General features: G+C 40.6%; 1 protein-coding gene across 1 annotated transcript in view; it reads right to left on the bottom strand.

The window, feature by feature from the left end:
- LUZP2 (leucine zipper protein 2) overlaps positions 1 to 17,199 on the bottom strand; it is a gene marked incomplete at both ends in the record, with an annotated part of 198,677 nt that overhangs the window by 47,083 nt on the left and 134,395 nt on the right. The window contains one exon of the mRNA XM_082485408.1: positions 523 to 597. Within this exon, the coding sequence (XP_082341534.1) occupies positions 523 to 597 (75 nt within the window). The remainder of the gene's footprint in view (positions 1 to 522; positions 598 to 17,199) is intronic.

Raw genomic sequence — 17,199 nt, 5'->3', positions numbered from 1 at the left:
TGCATGATATTTTCTTCCCAGCGACCCTAAATCTAGAAAAAAAGTTCCCCTGTTGCTGACAGGAGGGAACGTGTCCTGCTTTGTCCCTTTCCTGGGATTCCCCACTGCCTCCCTGTCCTGAGCGGGCACCTCTGCCCACACCAGTCCCACCCTAACAAGACACTGACCCGTTTCTATACCGTATCCTACTTTGAACTATGACTAAACCTCAGATAAAAATCATATGGGTTAGAGGCACTTTCTCGTTAGCGTGCCTTTTCACATAAAGGATTGCCGCATTTGGCTTTCTGTGGGTTTTTGAGATGCTTCTTTCTAATTGGATTGCCCTCTTCTTAACTAACTTTGCAGCTGCACTAAACTTCATGCATCATAATTAGTTCCGCTGACTTCAGTGGCATTACACCCAGGTACACGCAATTAAGTATGCATCTACATCTTTGTAAGACTTCCATTTGTTTTTGTCAAATTACAGTGAAACGTTTGCAGGTGATAAACATGCTTACGTCACGTTACACTTCTTACTTTGTCAAGGGCTGCCTTTTCCAGTTCATCTTTTGCAACTGCCAGTTTTTGCTCCAGATCTGTTAGCTGTTGTGCCTGTGGGAATAAAGAAGAAAAAGCTGATGCAATCCACAATGCATTTCCCCCCTCCCCCCCGTAATTTTTCATGCAGTGCCTGTGAATGAGGAAAGGATGTAAAGGATATAAATTTTACAAGAATTGGGTCAGAATTGCTTGCAAAGAGACCAGGCCTCAAGGGATTTCTTTTTTTTTCCTGAGAAAAATCGTATTTTTATGTGGGAACTGGGGTCAAATCTGCTCCACTGATGTGAACGCAAGTTTACTCTTTAATTTCAATGTCAATAGCAAAAGTAATTCATAGAATCATTGAATGGTTTGAGTTGGAAGGGCCCTTAAAGATCACGTTCCATACTGTAAAGTATTTAAAACGATGCTCTAGTATCCTTTTGGAAGAGTCAAAGTATTCAAAAGGTTTTTATTATTTCGTTCATTTATCCGACTTCTGTTTCTGATTTGAAACATTATTCTGTAGTTTTTAACGTTGAGATCTTAAACATTAACGTAACTCGGCATAAACAGACACTAGAAAACAGCCAGACATTCATGCATGTAGACACCTTATGCAATGCTACTATTTGCTGGTATAGCGAGGGGGTTAAGTCCAGATTTGTTTCTCCATCTCCTTCCCTGGAGATATGAAAGGAAAATTCAAAAGAATAGCTAGTTACGCAACTGCACAGTGAGAAAGCATTTGGGGAGATTTGCGTTCGAAGCCAGGGTCAGGCAGCAGCCTGCACCCAACGCTGAAAAGCTGTTGGCTTTTTATAGGATGTAACGTTATTTTCCCGCATAGTCCTTCAGGAGGAGAGCTGTCGTTTTTCGATAGACAGGCAGGGGTTCAGGAGATGCTTTTAAATCCTCAGTAAATAAAGACAATGAATTTCCGTCCTCTGTCCTCGGAGCTAGGTAGAGTCAGGCAGACTGCTTGCTTCAGGGAAACGCGTTCTCTGCAAAAACTTTCCGTTTTAGGAAAGTAGGAGCTCCCAGATTCCTGCTGTTCTCTGCCCTGTCATTAACAACACATTCCTCTGCAACCAAAAGGAATAAGGCATAGCTTTCTTTTACTGTTGTATTCGCAAAAACTGCCCACTAGTCATTTTCCCTGTTTATGATGGGAACCACGGAGAAAGACACTGGACTAACCACTTGTCCTTTCTCTCTGAAATTCTGAGTAGGTACCGCACGTTTTGTGCATGTGGAGTACTTGGTTCAAGTTCTCATTTCTCAGTTAAGGAGCAACACATCTTAATGTTGACCGAACACTTGCGAGCACCCTTTCCCACGCTCACCAGGTTTCTGAAGTTCATCCCCAGCCAGGAACTATTTTCTTGCCAGACGTTTTGAGATCACACCCACTCTGCTGATGGTAGCCTAGCTTAACGTACAGCCACACAACGTAAACGCTCCTTAGTGTAAACCCCATAAAAGACGGTTAACTTGGTCTCTGTGTTGGGGCAACGGGAGTGCTTCCAGCGCGTATCGCAGCTGATGTGCTTCGGCAAGCCTGGAGCCCTCAGCAGATACCTCAAGCCATGTTTAGTAGCATTAGGCATAAAACAACTATTAGCATCAGGCATCGGCTGATAAAAGACAAAAGCCTGGCGTTTTCAGTTCCCTGCTCAGGTAAAGAACTACTTAGTCACGTTTTAAAACAGGATTAGGTATTTATCAGAAGGTTTATGGGAGCAGCCACGGTTTCATTAGTCAAAACCACGTATGATTTTAGGCAATCTCGCTTCAAAGCAGAAGCCGACTGCTTGCGCAGATGGGGAAAAGTGTCTTGTGAACGCAGTCCCGAATTTCCGCCGCATCACAGCTCTTACACCCGATACCGGTCGCTGTCACACACACAAGACACAGATCAGACCACTGGTTTGGTTCCTCAGTCAGGCAATAGAGCATCCAATACAGAAAGATTCCTTCCATTGCATCAGAATTTGCAAAATTTAACTCATCGTATGAGTGCCTTACTAACATACCAGATTTTTTCTACAGTTCAGTAACATTTGCATCTGTTACTGAATATAGTACGTAATAACACTCACAACAAACATGGCCCAGTTGATGTTTGAAAGACTGAGCATTAAGCTTGGCTCTATCTGACGCAGAGATATTTCTCATTAGATACTAGAACTCGACCAAGTATTTTCTCACGTCATTAACATTTTAATTATTGTTACTTTTTAAACTGTTTTTACAGCGCAGTTATACAAATTAATGCACTTTCAACCAAGATTTGGAAAGCCGTATGTATAATTTGAACCGCGATTAAAAAGGAAATGACACAAAATAACGTTTACAGGATAAACGAGAGGCCCGGACGGCATCTCGGCTGGTGTGCAATGCTAAAAGCTAAGAATCCCAGGGAAGAAGATGGATCGCCGCACGGCGTGGGGCAGACCACTAGGCAACTTCTCCATTCTGCCAACCATCTGCGTTACACTGTAAATTGGGGAATACCAGAGCTAAGGCTGAGAATTTGAGGATGTCTGGTTTTCTTCAACACAGGCGTTATGTAGGTATCTGAAAATCCAGGAAGAATATGAATTCCACCCCCAGAATAATTAAGGGTGATGGGTGCAGGTCAGGCAGGGGATGTGGCTGCCTGGCTCTACAGCTGTTACAAATACCGCACGCTTGTTAGCGCAGCCAAAAAACCGTTTTTTAAAAGGCTTTTTAGCATTTCTTTCCCAGAGACTTTATCCAGCGCGTCAATGCGGAATACAAAGTATGTAGTGATCGCTTTGGCTGCTGGTGGTGGAATTTTTGTGCGTGTGGCTGTTCATTTTTTTTTTCTAACTTGTAACTGCTTAAAATATTCAGGAAAAAATTAAAATACTCTATTCCCTTTCTTTTCCTTATACAAAATTCCAAAGTTGGTTAGTTTTGGTTTTTTTTTTTTGCCAGAAAAGGCTAGGTTATGGCTTCACTTTAGAAGGATTGCTCAAAGGTGCAGAGATAAACATAGTCATGACTGGGTTTTCTTCAAAGCATGATAAATTGGGATTTTATTTGGTTATTACAAAATTTGTAAGGCTCTATTGTATTTCATACCAAGGAGGGCTGTTTATTGAGGACAAAATTATCACACATCCGGCTTAATTGGAAAACATGATCGACTAAGAGATGTTTAATCTCACATTAAATAGATTGGGTGTTCTGAACTCCGTTTTTCCCCACATAGGCCTTAAAAGAATGTTTAAGAAAAAAAGATAAAATATTTACTGCATAACCGTTTATTTTATAATTGATTATATTTTCTAACGAGGACAGCTTTTTAACTGGAAACCATTTAACCTGAAATTTGAATAATTTATCTAGCAAACCCAATTCTACTGCGCTTATTCTGCAAGCATTATTTGTATCTCAGAAAAACAGAGGCTTGTGCTCCTAAATCATACCGTGTACTGTAGCACAAGGTGTTAAATGTAACAGAACAACGCTTTTTGGCAGCTATTCCGTTTAATCAGATGTGCAGCAAAACCCAGACGTTCAGCAACATCTAAATTATATTTCAAGCACTTACAACAAGAAGAAAAGTAAGTTAAACCCATCCTTTTCGCAAAGACTCACAGCTTGTACATTTTCTTAATGCTTATTACTTCCAGATTGCTTTTATCTCTCATTTGTGACTATTCTGGATGTACACTAAAAAAATGGAAATAAGACCTTTGTGCTTTTTTGTTAGCTGAAATTTTTTCCTTCCCCAACCCTCGTGTTTTTCCCTCACATAAAACTTGTCGCAATGAAAGCCAAATAGCAGTTCGCTAGGGTTTTAGTGAAGTACTTAACCTCTAAATTAAAGGGAAATAACCGTTTCTCTGCAGAAACAGGTAGAGAGGATGTGCACGAAGCGAAGAGCCACATCACCCACCTTTGTGCCTCGTCTGCCTTTTTATCTCCCGTTGGGGATTTTCCTCCCTTCAGATCAGGCGGGAGCACCTTTGGTTTTAGCACCAGTTGTTACGCCTGATGGATAACCGATCCGCACGACCACAACCACCTGCTGCTCTTTGTTTTCTCAGTCAACCTTCTTTGAACAGTCGCATTGCTTATTTTAGCAGTGAAAGAACACACACTGAGGGGATAAGCATTTTAAAATTAATTATGGGGCACACCAGCACGCTCTACAGTTGTGCACTGGAAACATTTACTTCTTTTCTTGATAGAGGATTTGTTCCCATCTAGCCCAAAGCTTCACCTTTTTTTGTTTTGGGGCTTCTTTCTAAGATTTGACCGTGCCAGTCAAGAGTATAATTCAGCCAGAGGAGTATAATTCAGCCAGAAAAATACAGACCAAAGCAAACAGAACTTGTGCTTCTGGGAGTATCACTTAATTTAAAAGTGTTTGTCAAGAGACAACTCTCTTAAAATTTTCCATTTCGAAAACATTACCTCATATTCAGCTGATGAATAAAGTAAAACCTGAAACATCCAACACGCAGAGTATTCATTAACATCAGCATATTCATTATTGAAAAGCGCCTCCAAATAAGCCAACAATGAGTAACACAAACGTCACAAAAACCCTCCCAAAATGCCGATTACACTTACTGTGGTTATTTTTGAGAACTTCATGCTGGAGATCGTCACATAGATGGCTCTGAATTTGCTGTTAGCAACATCCCAGAAAACAGGATCAAGCAAGGGAAAGAGTAAGTGATGCAGAACTACTGTCTCAATTTTTATTTCTGTCTGATTTGGAACAAATGCTGAGGTATTTAAAATCGCTTCTGCTCGGAGGCACACCTAATTTAGAACATACGCATCAACGTGCCCCAGACGCTGATTGCCTGGAGCCGGCTGATCTCCGAAGCGGTCACCCCACAGCATGGTTCATCAAGGAGCCCTGGGGCCAGGAGAGCGGCTGGTTCTGGATTCCAACACGTGCCAGGTGCCACCAAGGACCTGGTGCCCAAGGCACCACCTTGGCTGCTCCTCTGCCCTCTCCAGTTCCAGGGAAAGCCAACATGCGTGAGGATCATGGCTGGCGCCTGCTCCTGGTTTCCAAAATTTGTCATGTTTGTGTCTGACCGTTCCCTCCCTTACGGAGGCTGACAGCACATCGCGTCCTGATATCCTCAGCATAAAATGTCTTCAATTCTAATATTTTGGAAAACATCATTTTTCTCGGCGATTTCTACAGCACCTACCACTGCAGAAGCTTAAATGTTGAAGAAAAAGGATTGTGTCCAAACAGCTGCTCTCAAAGCGCACTTCTGGCACCAGCATTACTCATAGCACATCTTGCCCCCTTTAGACATGTAGCACACGTGGATCCAGGTCCACAGTTTTCACAGAAAAAAAATTCCCTCTTTTTCCCGCTACATGGTTACAGAAGATGAGGCTTTGACTCATCTTTCAGCTTCTTACATGTCTTTCCCTCAGTCCTATTTTGCTCTCTGATCTCTGGGCAGATTGAAATTTTTCAAGACTTTACGTGACAACTTTTTTTAAATTTTTCAACCCTTCCGGGCACACTCAAAGTCATTATAATAATTAAAGCCTTTGGAAGATGACAGTCAAAGTCCCAATCAATTTCAATTTGATACCAGTAGTAAACCTCTCCTCATTTTAGCGGGAGCAGGACCAGATTGAATAGCTGTACGCTGCCAGGTAAATGTGGAGCTGCTGCTGCTAGATTTAAGTAACCGTGTCCCACGCTGGCTATTGACTAGCCTTTTCTCACCCAGTAACTCAGACTAGCATCACCTCCTAATGCAAGTTCATATCCTTAAGGCCACACATCCTCAGGGCCACGTAGAAACTTTTAAAATTGGATTTTTCAGTTCATTAAAAAAGTTACAACAATTTTTCGTGGTCAAAACTGTGTTGGAGAAAAAGTACTGACAGTGAAATAATGGACCTGAATCACTACGTACTGAAATGATATTCACATTTTTCCAATTCTGCGATTTCCAAAACTGCATGAAACCTTTAAAAGAATAGAATAGTAGAAGGAGATTTGTTTCAATAAGGATATCAATGAATTATGTTAATATATAAGCCAATGTCCTTACTGGGAAACATATATATATATATATGTGATGACATCCTTCCACCTTTTCTTGTATGTCGCTTATGTCTTTATATTAAAAAAATTCCCATGGAATGAGAAATAGCTTGTAAGTATTTTTCAGCAGCCAGTTCTGTCCAGGCCCCTCCTGTGCTGCTCACATAATGTGCTAACATTAACACATTACTAATGATTAAAACATTATAGCAACAGTACACAAAATGTTATTAATGACATTTGAAATGGAAAATATGGACCGGCAAAAAGATGCCAAGGTCAACAGTGACATCTACTTCCCAAGCAAAACACAGATAATCTATGTAAGACTTTCTACATACACTTTTGTGAAAAATGTTGTTGTGAAAATAAACTATTCCACCATTCAGGGGAAAAAAAAAAATTCTTACTACAAAAGAAATCAATTTTCTAAAAAAATCTTGTGCTTCGTGAAAACAAGAAGTACTCACCATACAGTCATAAAAGACCACGTAACAGAAGATGAGGAAATGGTCCCTATGCTAATTATATTATCTCAACAAGATAGCTATCTGAAAACTAATCATGGTATCTCTTACCACCCAAACGTCAGCACCAGATATTTATGCAACAGCCCTAATATATTTTACAAAAATCAACTAAGCAAATTTCAACTTCCCATCTCTCCCAGGGGCCTCAGCTTCTGAGAAAACCAACTCAATAATATCCTCTCTTAAAGCAGTTTTCTACACTCAGTAAGTAGCCAGACCTAATCACAAATAACTGATAACCCGGAAACCAAAATCATACCTCCAACTGTGGGCAACATCCAAGTACACCTCTTAAAGTGTACAAACATACTGACTTGATCAAAAAAAAAAAAAAAGTCCCAAGGTGAATAATCAACAAAAGCATTATAAAACCAAACAAAAACATCATAAGCCTTCTCAGTTGGAAAGGAAAAAAATCCAGCAGTTTCTAAGACTGAACTACCACATACAGCAAGAGCTATAGGGATCCAAAACCATGAAGACTAAGTCCAACATTCATTATACTGCAGAGCAGAAACAGCTCAAGGGAGACCCCACCATCTCTTATATTGGAACTGAAAGAAAACATCAGTTCTCAGCCGTGACATCAAGCTATAAAACCCCGCACAGCCTAGCCCGTCACTCATCCGCCTCAGGATGCGACTTGCCAGATTCGTCAGCACAAAAAACTTGGCACAAAGTTCGTATTCAATCCTATTATGCTCAAAATAGCAAAAATTGAAGTCTGTAAAATTATTGCATTCTAGAAATCTGCAGATTAATAGAATAATCTTCATATAACAACCCCAAACATGAATAAAGTCTACACCATGCTTCCATTCCCTCAGCCATCAATGCAATTGCTTTGAAGAATATACTTAAAATTTTTTTTCCTGCCATCCTGATGACTGTCATCAAACAAGGACTCTCCTTGAAGGAAACACACCTATTTTCAAGCAAGTCATCAAAGTAATAGCCGTACATTATCACACGGCAACATGAAAATTCAGCTCTCCCTAGCAACATGCTCCTGGCTGTGATACATCCTTGGATACAGCAACTTCCGTGAAAGATCATTAATTACTGATTAAGCTATTAAACATACAAATTTACTGATTTTATAATTACCTTGTATTGAAAATGCTTTGAAAGAAAAATGCCATCAACCTTTCTACCTGGCTTTGCGCAAACCCCTGTATACAAATGGAACCAGAGCACGAAATGCAAACCACTCCATAATCTCTGGGCTCGTAGACAACCTGATCTGCACGTCTAACCACCAAATCGCTGCATCTATCATTGACGAATATTTAGTAATATTAGCACAGAGATAATTCCTGACCTAAAGATGAAGAAAAGCATTTTGCAATACTTCCAGCAGTGATGCTGTCTCCTACGCTCAAAGGACCTTTTCTACAAAAGCAGAAATCGTAATTTGAAATAATTAGTCAAAATAATACGAGTGAGGTCATCTCTCAAGGTCGGGGGCAAATTCCACATGATATCTTCAACGCGAAGTAGTATTTAAGCCTTTCTTCCCCAAATTATTTTAAATTTTTTTTGGTGGGTTGGTATATGATTTATTTCCACTACCACCTCCACCCCATTTTCAAGCCAAATTTAAATGCTATGATACACAGACATCTTTTTTTTTGGTGTAGCCCTAAATTTTTAGACGAATTGTTTTAGACAAAAAAATAATTTTTCTCTCCAATACAACTCAAGTTCAATTACAGATTCATAAGTTTTCACTTGATTGCTTTCTATTAGTCATGTTTGGGCATCATCACTTTCATTGTTTTAGGAATTGGCATTAGGTTTAAAGATCTCAGTTCCTTACAGACTCGGCAGAGTGGATGAAGAACCTGAAGACTGGAAAAGAACATGTGTGACACCCATCTTCAGAAAGAGAGAAACTGAAGAGGTCACGACTTTCAGATCCATTAGTACAAAATCCATTTTTGGAAAAGTACTGAAAAGAATAATTAGACTACCTCTCTAAGGGACAGAGTTTCATTTGATATGTGTATCATTCATGAACTGAACAGTAAACCAGACGTATACTCATTAAATATTCTGGTGACATCAAACCAGAACTCTGTGTGTCATAGGAGATGGGATTTATCTAAATTTATCCTGACAAACTGGAAAAAATAGGATGACATTCACTGAAGACAAGTATAAGATGCTAAATACAGACAGGAATAATCAATAAACCAAATACAGACTATGGAGCAGTAGGGATGAACAACTCAAGATGATATCACGAATGACTAAGTCGTGTTTTTGCAGAAAAGGCAAAGAACACTGTGGGTACAGACTACAAAAATCCTTTTGCTCTGCTCAGCTTGACTGAAATGTCCAGCTGGACTTCAGTGTGCATTTTAGGGCCCCGCAAATGGACAGAGACCAAAGAAAACAAGTTCAGATGTGACTAACGTGAAGTTGTAATGGTATGCAAAGGTACTGAAAAGCAAGACTGGAAAAAAAAAATTGTACATACGTTAATGTAAAAAATAAAAACACTGTGAGAAACCCAGGATAATAACCTCAAAATATGCAAAATATTGCTCTAAAGCAAGTTTTTTTTTTTTTTTTTAAATCAAATAGATCTACTCTCCAAGTCTATGGGAGATAGCATGATAACTAACTGGCTTTGATTTCAGTGAGGAAGACATATAAGAAAATGTTTTCTACCACTAAGGCGAATAGATTACAGTAGACCAAATTCCAAAAATTGAGTTTGAATTGCTGCAGGTTTCATAAAAAAAAATTAGATAAATATCGTAAAAGAATAACCTGTATACAACTGAACCTTCTCTGGAGTCAGAGAATATGGAACATGGAATCATAGAATGGGTTGGGTTGGAAAGGACTGTTACCCCTCATCCTATCGCTACAGTCCCTGATAGAGTCTCTCCCCAGCTTTCCTGTAGGCCCCCTTTAAGTACTGGAAAGCTGCTATAAGGTCTCCTCAGAGCCAGGCTGAACAACCCCAACGTTCTCAGGCTGCCCTCATAGGAGAGATGCTCCAGCCCTCAGGTCATCTTCGTGGCTGTCCTCCAGACCTGCTCCAACAGGTTCATGTCCTTCTTGTGCTCAGGACTCCAGAGCTGGATGCAGTACTCCAGGTGGGCTCTCACCAGAACGGAGCAGAGGGGCAGAATCCCCTCCCTCGCCCTGCTGACCATGGTGCTTTGGATGCAGCCCAGGATACGGTTGGACTTCTGGGCTGCGATCGCACATTGCCAGCTCATGTTGAGCTTCTCATCAGCCAACACCCCCAAGTCCTTCTCCTCAGAGCTGCTCTCCAGCCATTCCCCGCCGAGCCTGTATTTATGCTTGGGATTGCCCCAACCCAGGTGCAGGACCTTGCACTTGGCCTTGTTGAATTTCATGAGGTTGGCTTGGGCCCACCTCTCCAGCCTGTCCAGGTTCCTCTGGATGGCATCCCTCCCCTCCAGCATGTCAACTGCTCCACAAAGCTTGGTGTCATCAGCAAACTCGCTGAGGGTGCACTCCAACCCACTGTCCATGTCGCCAACAAAGATGTTAAATAGCACCAGTCCCAATATCGACCCTTGACGAATGCCACTCATCACTGGTCTCCAGTTGGACATTAAGCCATTGACTGCAACTCTTTGAGCGTGACCATCCAGCCAGCTCTTTATCCACCAAGTGGTCCATCCATCAAATTCACGTGTCTCTAATTAAGAGACAAGGATGTCATGCAGGACAGTGTCAAATGCTTTGCACAAGTCCAGGTAGGTTATGTCAGTTGCTCTTACCTCATCCACCAATGCTGTAATGCTGTCATAGAAGGCCACCGAATTTTTCAGGAATGATTTGCCTTTATTGAAGCCATGTTGGCTGTCACTGATCACCTCATTTTCCATGTGCCTTAGCAGAGTTTCCAGAAGGATCTGCTCCATGATCTTGTCAGGCACAGAGGTGAGACATAGGTGGTTCTTCATTCTCCCAGCCCCTGCCTTTGCCTTCTGTGACTGGGGTGGTGTGGTTAGACTCCTAGCCAGTGAAGACTGAGGCAAGAAGGTCATTGAGTATCTTAGCCTTGTCCACGTCCCAGATGACCAGGTGTCCCATTTCCTTCCAGAAAGGGTCCACATTTTCCCTAGTCTTCATCACTGATGTATCTGAAGAAGCTTTTCTTGTTGCCCTTGACATCCCTGGCCAGATTAAACTCTGTCCGGGCTTTAGCTTTCTCAACCTGATCCTGGCTGCTCGGACAGTTTCTCTTCATTCCTCCCAGGCTCTCTGTCCTTGCTTCCACCCTCTCTAGGCTTCCTTTTTGTGTTTGAGTTTGTCCAGGAGCACCTTGTTCATCCACGCAGGCCTCCTTTCTATTTTCTATAGTCTCCTAACAAAACAGCTTTTGCCAAAACTGGAGCAGTGCTGATGGGATTGCCAGATATGTATAAGAATATTTGATCTCAGTAAATATGAAGTAACCTTTCTTATTTATGTATTTAAAAGGAAAAGTCTCTAAGAATATTTTCAGACCTTCCATTTCATCACCTATCAGACTCTGCTTGTGTTGTGGGCACTTTTCATTTCATCTTCATCCTTTGTAAGAAAAGGAAAGGCTTATAGAAAATGTAAACCCAATCCAAAGAAAAATAACCTCTTTTTTGCTAATAAAATCATCAAATAATATAGAAGCCACAATAGACCATCGAGATTGAATTTATCAAAGACAAAACATCATAATAAAAATGTAGCTTAAAGGATGATCATTTTCCTACTTTCATTCATTGTGTCATTTCCTGCAAAGTCCAGGGAAACTTTTTGAAGACTATTTTCATATCTTAAGTCTTTAATAGTTATTCTCGCAAATTAATACGCTTAAAAATGCTGTACATTAAAGGTGTAATAACCAATAAGACTCCTCTTCCAGACTGTTCAGTTGTTATACAATGTGCTGAAGTCAGCCTGTAGCTTAGAGGACTCGTTATCCCTAATAAAGTCACTGGATTAAGATCTCTGAAAAAAAAAAAAAAAACAAATCAAAAAAACCCCAAACTCTAATATTTTGCATTACATTTATGTTTGTAACTGATTTTTTATAATAGCTTTTGGTTGTTGTTTTGTTTTTCCTAAGCAGTATTGCTAAATTTCCCAAGGGAGGTCGCAAAAGATCCAGATGCCGAGGAAACACATTGGATGAATAAACACACTACGGGTTAGAGATCCCGCCCGAAAGCGAGAGGAGTTGTAGTATTCTCTCAGGAGAGGTGATATGACAGACCCATAGGAAACCATCCTCAGTTTTCTCTTATCATCTCCTTTTAACATTGAGCTACAGAAGTTACATTTAGCGTTACAGGGCAATGTAACAACAGCAACAACAACAACAAAGATAAGAGCATTCTTTTTGTGCAAAAAAAAAAAAAAAAATCAATGTATAAATACAGTTTAAGGAAAACAACATTGCTTTTTTGGAAAGCTTTCTGCAAGGAAAGAAGGTGTTTTATGGTACTTTGAACATAATGAAGAATCCTTTAAAAGGTATTCAGTGGACTTATTTTTCAAACATGCAAGGTCAGCAACTTCTACAGTTGATAACCACGTTAATACAAGCAGGTGCAAATCATGGGTGAAGTGAATGCACATTTATGAAATGGGTGGATTTGGGTCAAGCCTGACCACTGACTGTATACAAATAGCAGAATTGTATTGAAAAACCCCAAACTTTTGCATCTTCATACATGTGCAAGCACACAAAACACTTTTGTAAAGGGTTATCAAAGATTTAAAGTTATGCAATCAATTATTTCGGGCCCAGGCAACAAGTTCATTTATATTTTAACGTTTAACAGAAGTTCTCTGCAAAGTCAGGTCTTCGGCGGTTTTGTGGGTTTTTCTGTTTGGTTGGTTTTCTTTAATCATTTCACCTCTTTCTCTGTAGGGAATGCAGAATCTCATAGTCTGCGTTACAGAAATAAATACTTTGCAACTCTGGAAAATAGGTTTACTGTGGCATGTAATTAACTACTGCTAATAAGGAGCAAAACACATATGGTGGCATCTATTTTACTTTAGAGGGAGGGATGGTATAAATATTTACTATATCCAGTCAGTATGATGTGAAAACAATTTCACATAATTTTGCTTTTCTTTGACTCTATTTACCATATCAAGTGCGTGGTTTAAAATGTTTTTCACACATCCAAATAATGAATTAATTGGTGTAGCACTTTGTTTCAAAGAATTTGGAAAATGGTTTTGACTGTGTCAGACTTTCAAGTACCGGTTTAGTTAGGTAAGTCTTTAAAACACATCCTTTGCCCCTTATATATAAAGTCAATTCAGGTGTTTCCCAGACGGAAATACTTTCTTGAAACAAGTCTTTGGATGAAAAAAAAAACATTATTTGTAACCTGCCTTCTCTTTCTCACAGAAGTCTGTGCAAGCGGTTTTAAGACAAGCCTAAATTGGAGATGTTGATGTGGTACTGCTTAGTCCTTCTGAGGTACTGAGCGCTCAGTACCTGAAACCCTATTTAGGAGCATAAACGAGAACTGAAGGCGAGTGACAATCTTGGTCTTAATTTGTGATCCTGCAGTTCACAGAAATGTGTGGTTTCAAGAGTACGACCACGGAATCAAGGTAGACCACTGTGAGGAGCAGCAGATGTTGTCAGGCTTTGGGAGTAAGATTCTCCTCTCTCCTCCCTCCCTCTTCCTCTCTCCCGTTCACCCCCACTAACCTCCTCGCCTGCCTTCTCCTTCCCCTCTCTATTCGAGCACCTCCTCCTTCGCTGCTTCCCAATGCCCCACATCTCCCAGCCCTGCGCTTGTCTTCTCGAGTTTGACGCTATTGCCTGGGAACCTGGTGGCTCTTAACACGTGGAGAGGTCTAGGGACCCCCCAGGGCCACAGGCAAGGACTTGGCCGGAGTAAATACCCACCTCGACAGCTCCGCTTCAGGAACCGGCCCCGACCCCGTACCCAACGGAAGCAAACGTGGTTTGCTCTTCAGGGGAAGGCGCATAATTATAAACCATCCCACTCATGATAAGCCCATGTGCAGAATACTTATTAGCAATTACCTAATTTGTTGTAAGGCAGATGTTATTTACTTGCTTGTTGAAATTTAAATTCCACTACGGAACAACGAGTAAATACATGGGTACATTCGGCTCGGTTAGCTGTTGCTCACATCTGAATTTTTTGGGGGGTTTCAGGACTGTCTGTCAATATATTTTGTCTCAATTTAAACGACAAAAGGGAAAACAGATTAAGCAGTAGATTAAATTCATAATTCTGAAACTCTGAAGCAGAATACTTAGAAATTCATCACAAAAAAAGTAAACAAAGATATACTCAAGCCATAACAGTGAACCGTTCTCACCTTGTACATTTAAAAGAACAACGATTTCAAAAATACATGATACTTGTATAAATTGACAGTGAAAGTTATTGCTGGATTTATTTTTTCTTCATCTCATATTCCTATCAGACACACGCATATGTTTGTGTTTAATGAACAAAAAACCAAATTATTTGCAATTCCTTTCTAATTTAGTAAAATACGTGACTTCTAGGACAGTATAGCCAAATGATGGGAATACAGGTAATGAAGGAGGAGTAATTTGAAAACAAGAGGTTATGAATGTCTGAAACAAACGCAGAACTCGATTTAGCAAAGTATTTAAACTTAAGAGTACTTCACTGAATCGGGGGTTTAGGACCACAATTAAATTATTGTAACTGAGAGTGGACTCGTTCAGAACTGGTAAGTACCTAACTTACTTACAAAAGCAGCTGTGAAATTAAGAAGCCTGAGTGAATTTTTTTAATAATCATTACTTATTTTTCCCATTAAAATACAAAGCAAATTTCAACTTTTGTCAGCTCTTTAAGGATCCTACGCTGCACGCTTTAAGGGACTGAACCCTAACAAAGAGACGGGAGCTCAAATTCTAATCTCAGTAGAGACACTGACAACATCCATAGCCTTGAGCGCATCACTTAACTTCTGCAACTCTCGCTGCTCATCTGTCATATGGCATTATATCACAGAGGGAGAGAGACAGAAAAATATAGATATACCTACGCACGTGCCACATAATTAATCGGCTAGATTACAAAACACTGTGAAAGCATAAGAAGAGTAAATACATGCCAAATGCGATGAACTCATGTTTCATTTACTACCGCTTGTTAAGTTACTGCCACGTATTGTTAAAAGTAGATACAATTCACCCATTCAATTAAAGGAGAACGCCGTCTTTTTTACCCCTTCATCTTCCCTCTCCCACTTAATCCCCACAGCTCTAGTCAGTACAGTTCATGGACAATAATAGGTACCAGAATTTATGAAGTAGTTTCCAAATGTTGGTTATACAGAAAAAAAAGCAAACAAAAAAAAAACCAACCCTACTTACTTCACGTAGACCTTCACAATAAATTCCACCACAGAAAGTAATAGTTTAACGGGCACACACAGGAGTATTCCCTCATGCCCTTCAGAAATCTAATATGAAGCTTACCTCCTTCTGGTGAGCTGCTACGGGGAGGTTGCAGCCCTCGGAGCTAGACAGAGCGCAGAAATCCCTCAAGCCCTCAGCAACGCCCACAGAAAACGTACGATTTCATGGGGCGGGAAGGCGGTGGGAACGGGGAAGGGAAGAATCCTCTAACGTGACAGTAACTTGCAGCCAGGAGATTATCACACACCCCATTCGTGCTCTGCGCTGGCAGAAGACTCTCCACCCACCGTTTAGATCTTTCATCCGAAAGAATCAGAGCTTCACGAAGCAGCCTCAGCAGCAAAGAGAACCATCTGTTTAGTTTCTAGTCTCGAAGCAACTAGAAACGAAACGCCACCTGTTCTTGCCCAGACCTAGCAGCGTCCCTCTGATCAGACACATATCTTTCCACCCTATACCGAACGGCTCCTCCTTCACTCAGTATTTCTTACTTCAGACCTGAAACCCAGACAGAAGAGCACACCGAACCTACCCTTTCCCTCATCTCACGTGATTATTTAGGGGGATAGCGTCAAGTTTGCTGTTCCCTTTTCTTCATAAATCAAATTTCCTTTAGCCGGGGAAAAAACCCAACAAATAAACCTGGCAAAAATACTTCTGACTACACATAAAGGGCACACCAAATTAGCAAATCAGGCAGTCGCACTCAGAATTGCACACAGTCGAGAGATGTTTCAAGTATTTGCACATGCAGTTGTCAGTATGTGGGACTTTGGAATCCACTTCAAATTCATTAACATCGTCCATCTAAAGTTCTCAAACTGTTTTTAATTACGCTAGTTAGTAATTTCCCTAAAAAGCAAGTAACTTATTCCCTATTTTGCAAGGAAGCGCGTTCAGAGCAGAACTCACCCTACATAACTTGGGACCTACATCTGAGCTGGTGGCCCCAGTATTCCTTCATACTCAAGAACGATGTCTACTCAATGTAGGTCAAGGAGTTTAAGGCATAATTCACATGGTCAAATGGAGACATGGCCTTTAGGAGAAGATCTATTTCCCAGACTCTCCAAGGATTAGAAATAGAGTCTACAGTGCAGACATCCACATCCACTCAGATGAGACGCACTTCTATTCACATTCACACGGGACGCGCTGCCTCTGTTATGACGCAAGAAAACTCCCCCCACCACCACCACCACAAACTCCTCATCTTTACATCTATACCTTAACCACTAAATTGTCATAGTTTACTAAAGTAGGATCAGGAGAAGGTGGGTTTCGCTTTACGTATGCCAGTGACCGGCCAGATAGCCTTTCCCGTCTGTTCGCTTCTTCATGCTTATGTTTTACGTCTCTGCTTCTCTAAGGTGTTTTTGGGCAGGCAGCTTAGGGTCAGAGCGTTCCCTTGCTCCCCATTACTACACAACCTAGAATAATTCGGATCTGCTTTTGGGATTCACTGTGTATTAGAGTAACGAAAACAACAAGTAGATAGTAGTACTGAACAATCCTTCTGCCTCGGCCAAAGAAAACAAGCTTTCGCACCCAGGCACATTTAGAAGCTATAATTTGTTCCTCTGTTCAAACTCTTAATTATAGTTAAACGGAATTTGAAGAAAAAAATGTGTTATTTTTGTTAA

This window comes from Vanellus vanellus, assembly GCF_965231255.1.
Source record: "Vanellus vanellus genome assembly, chromosome: 6".
NCBI classification, from domain to species: domain Eukaryota; kingdom Metazoa; phylum Chordata; class Aves; order Charadriiformes; family Charadriidae; genus Vanellus; species Vanellus vanellus.
Note: the sequence above shows the minus strand (reverse complement) of the source record. Positions and strands in the feature narration are given on the sequence as shown.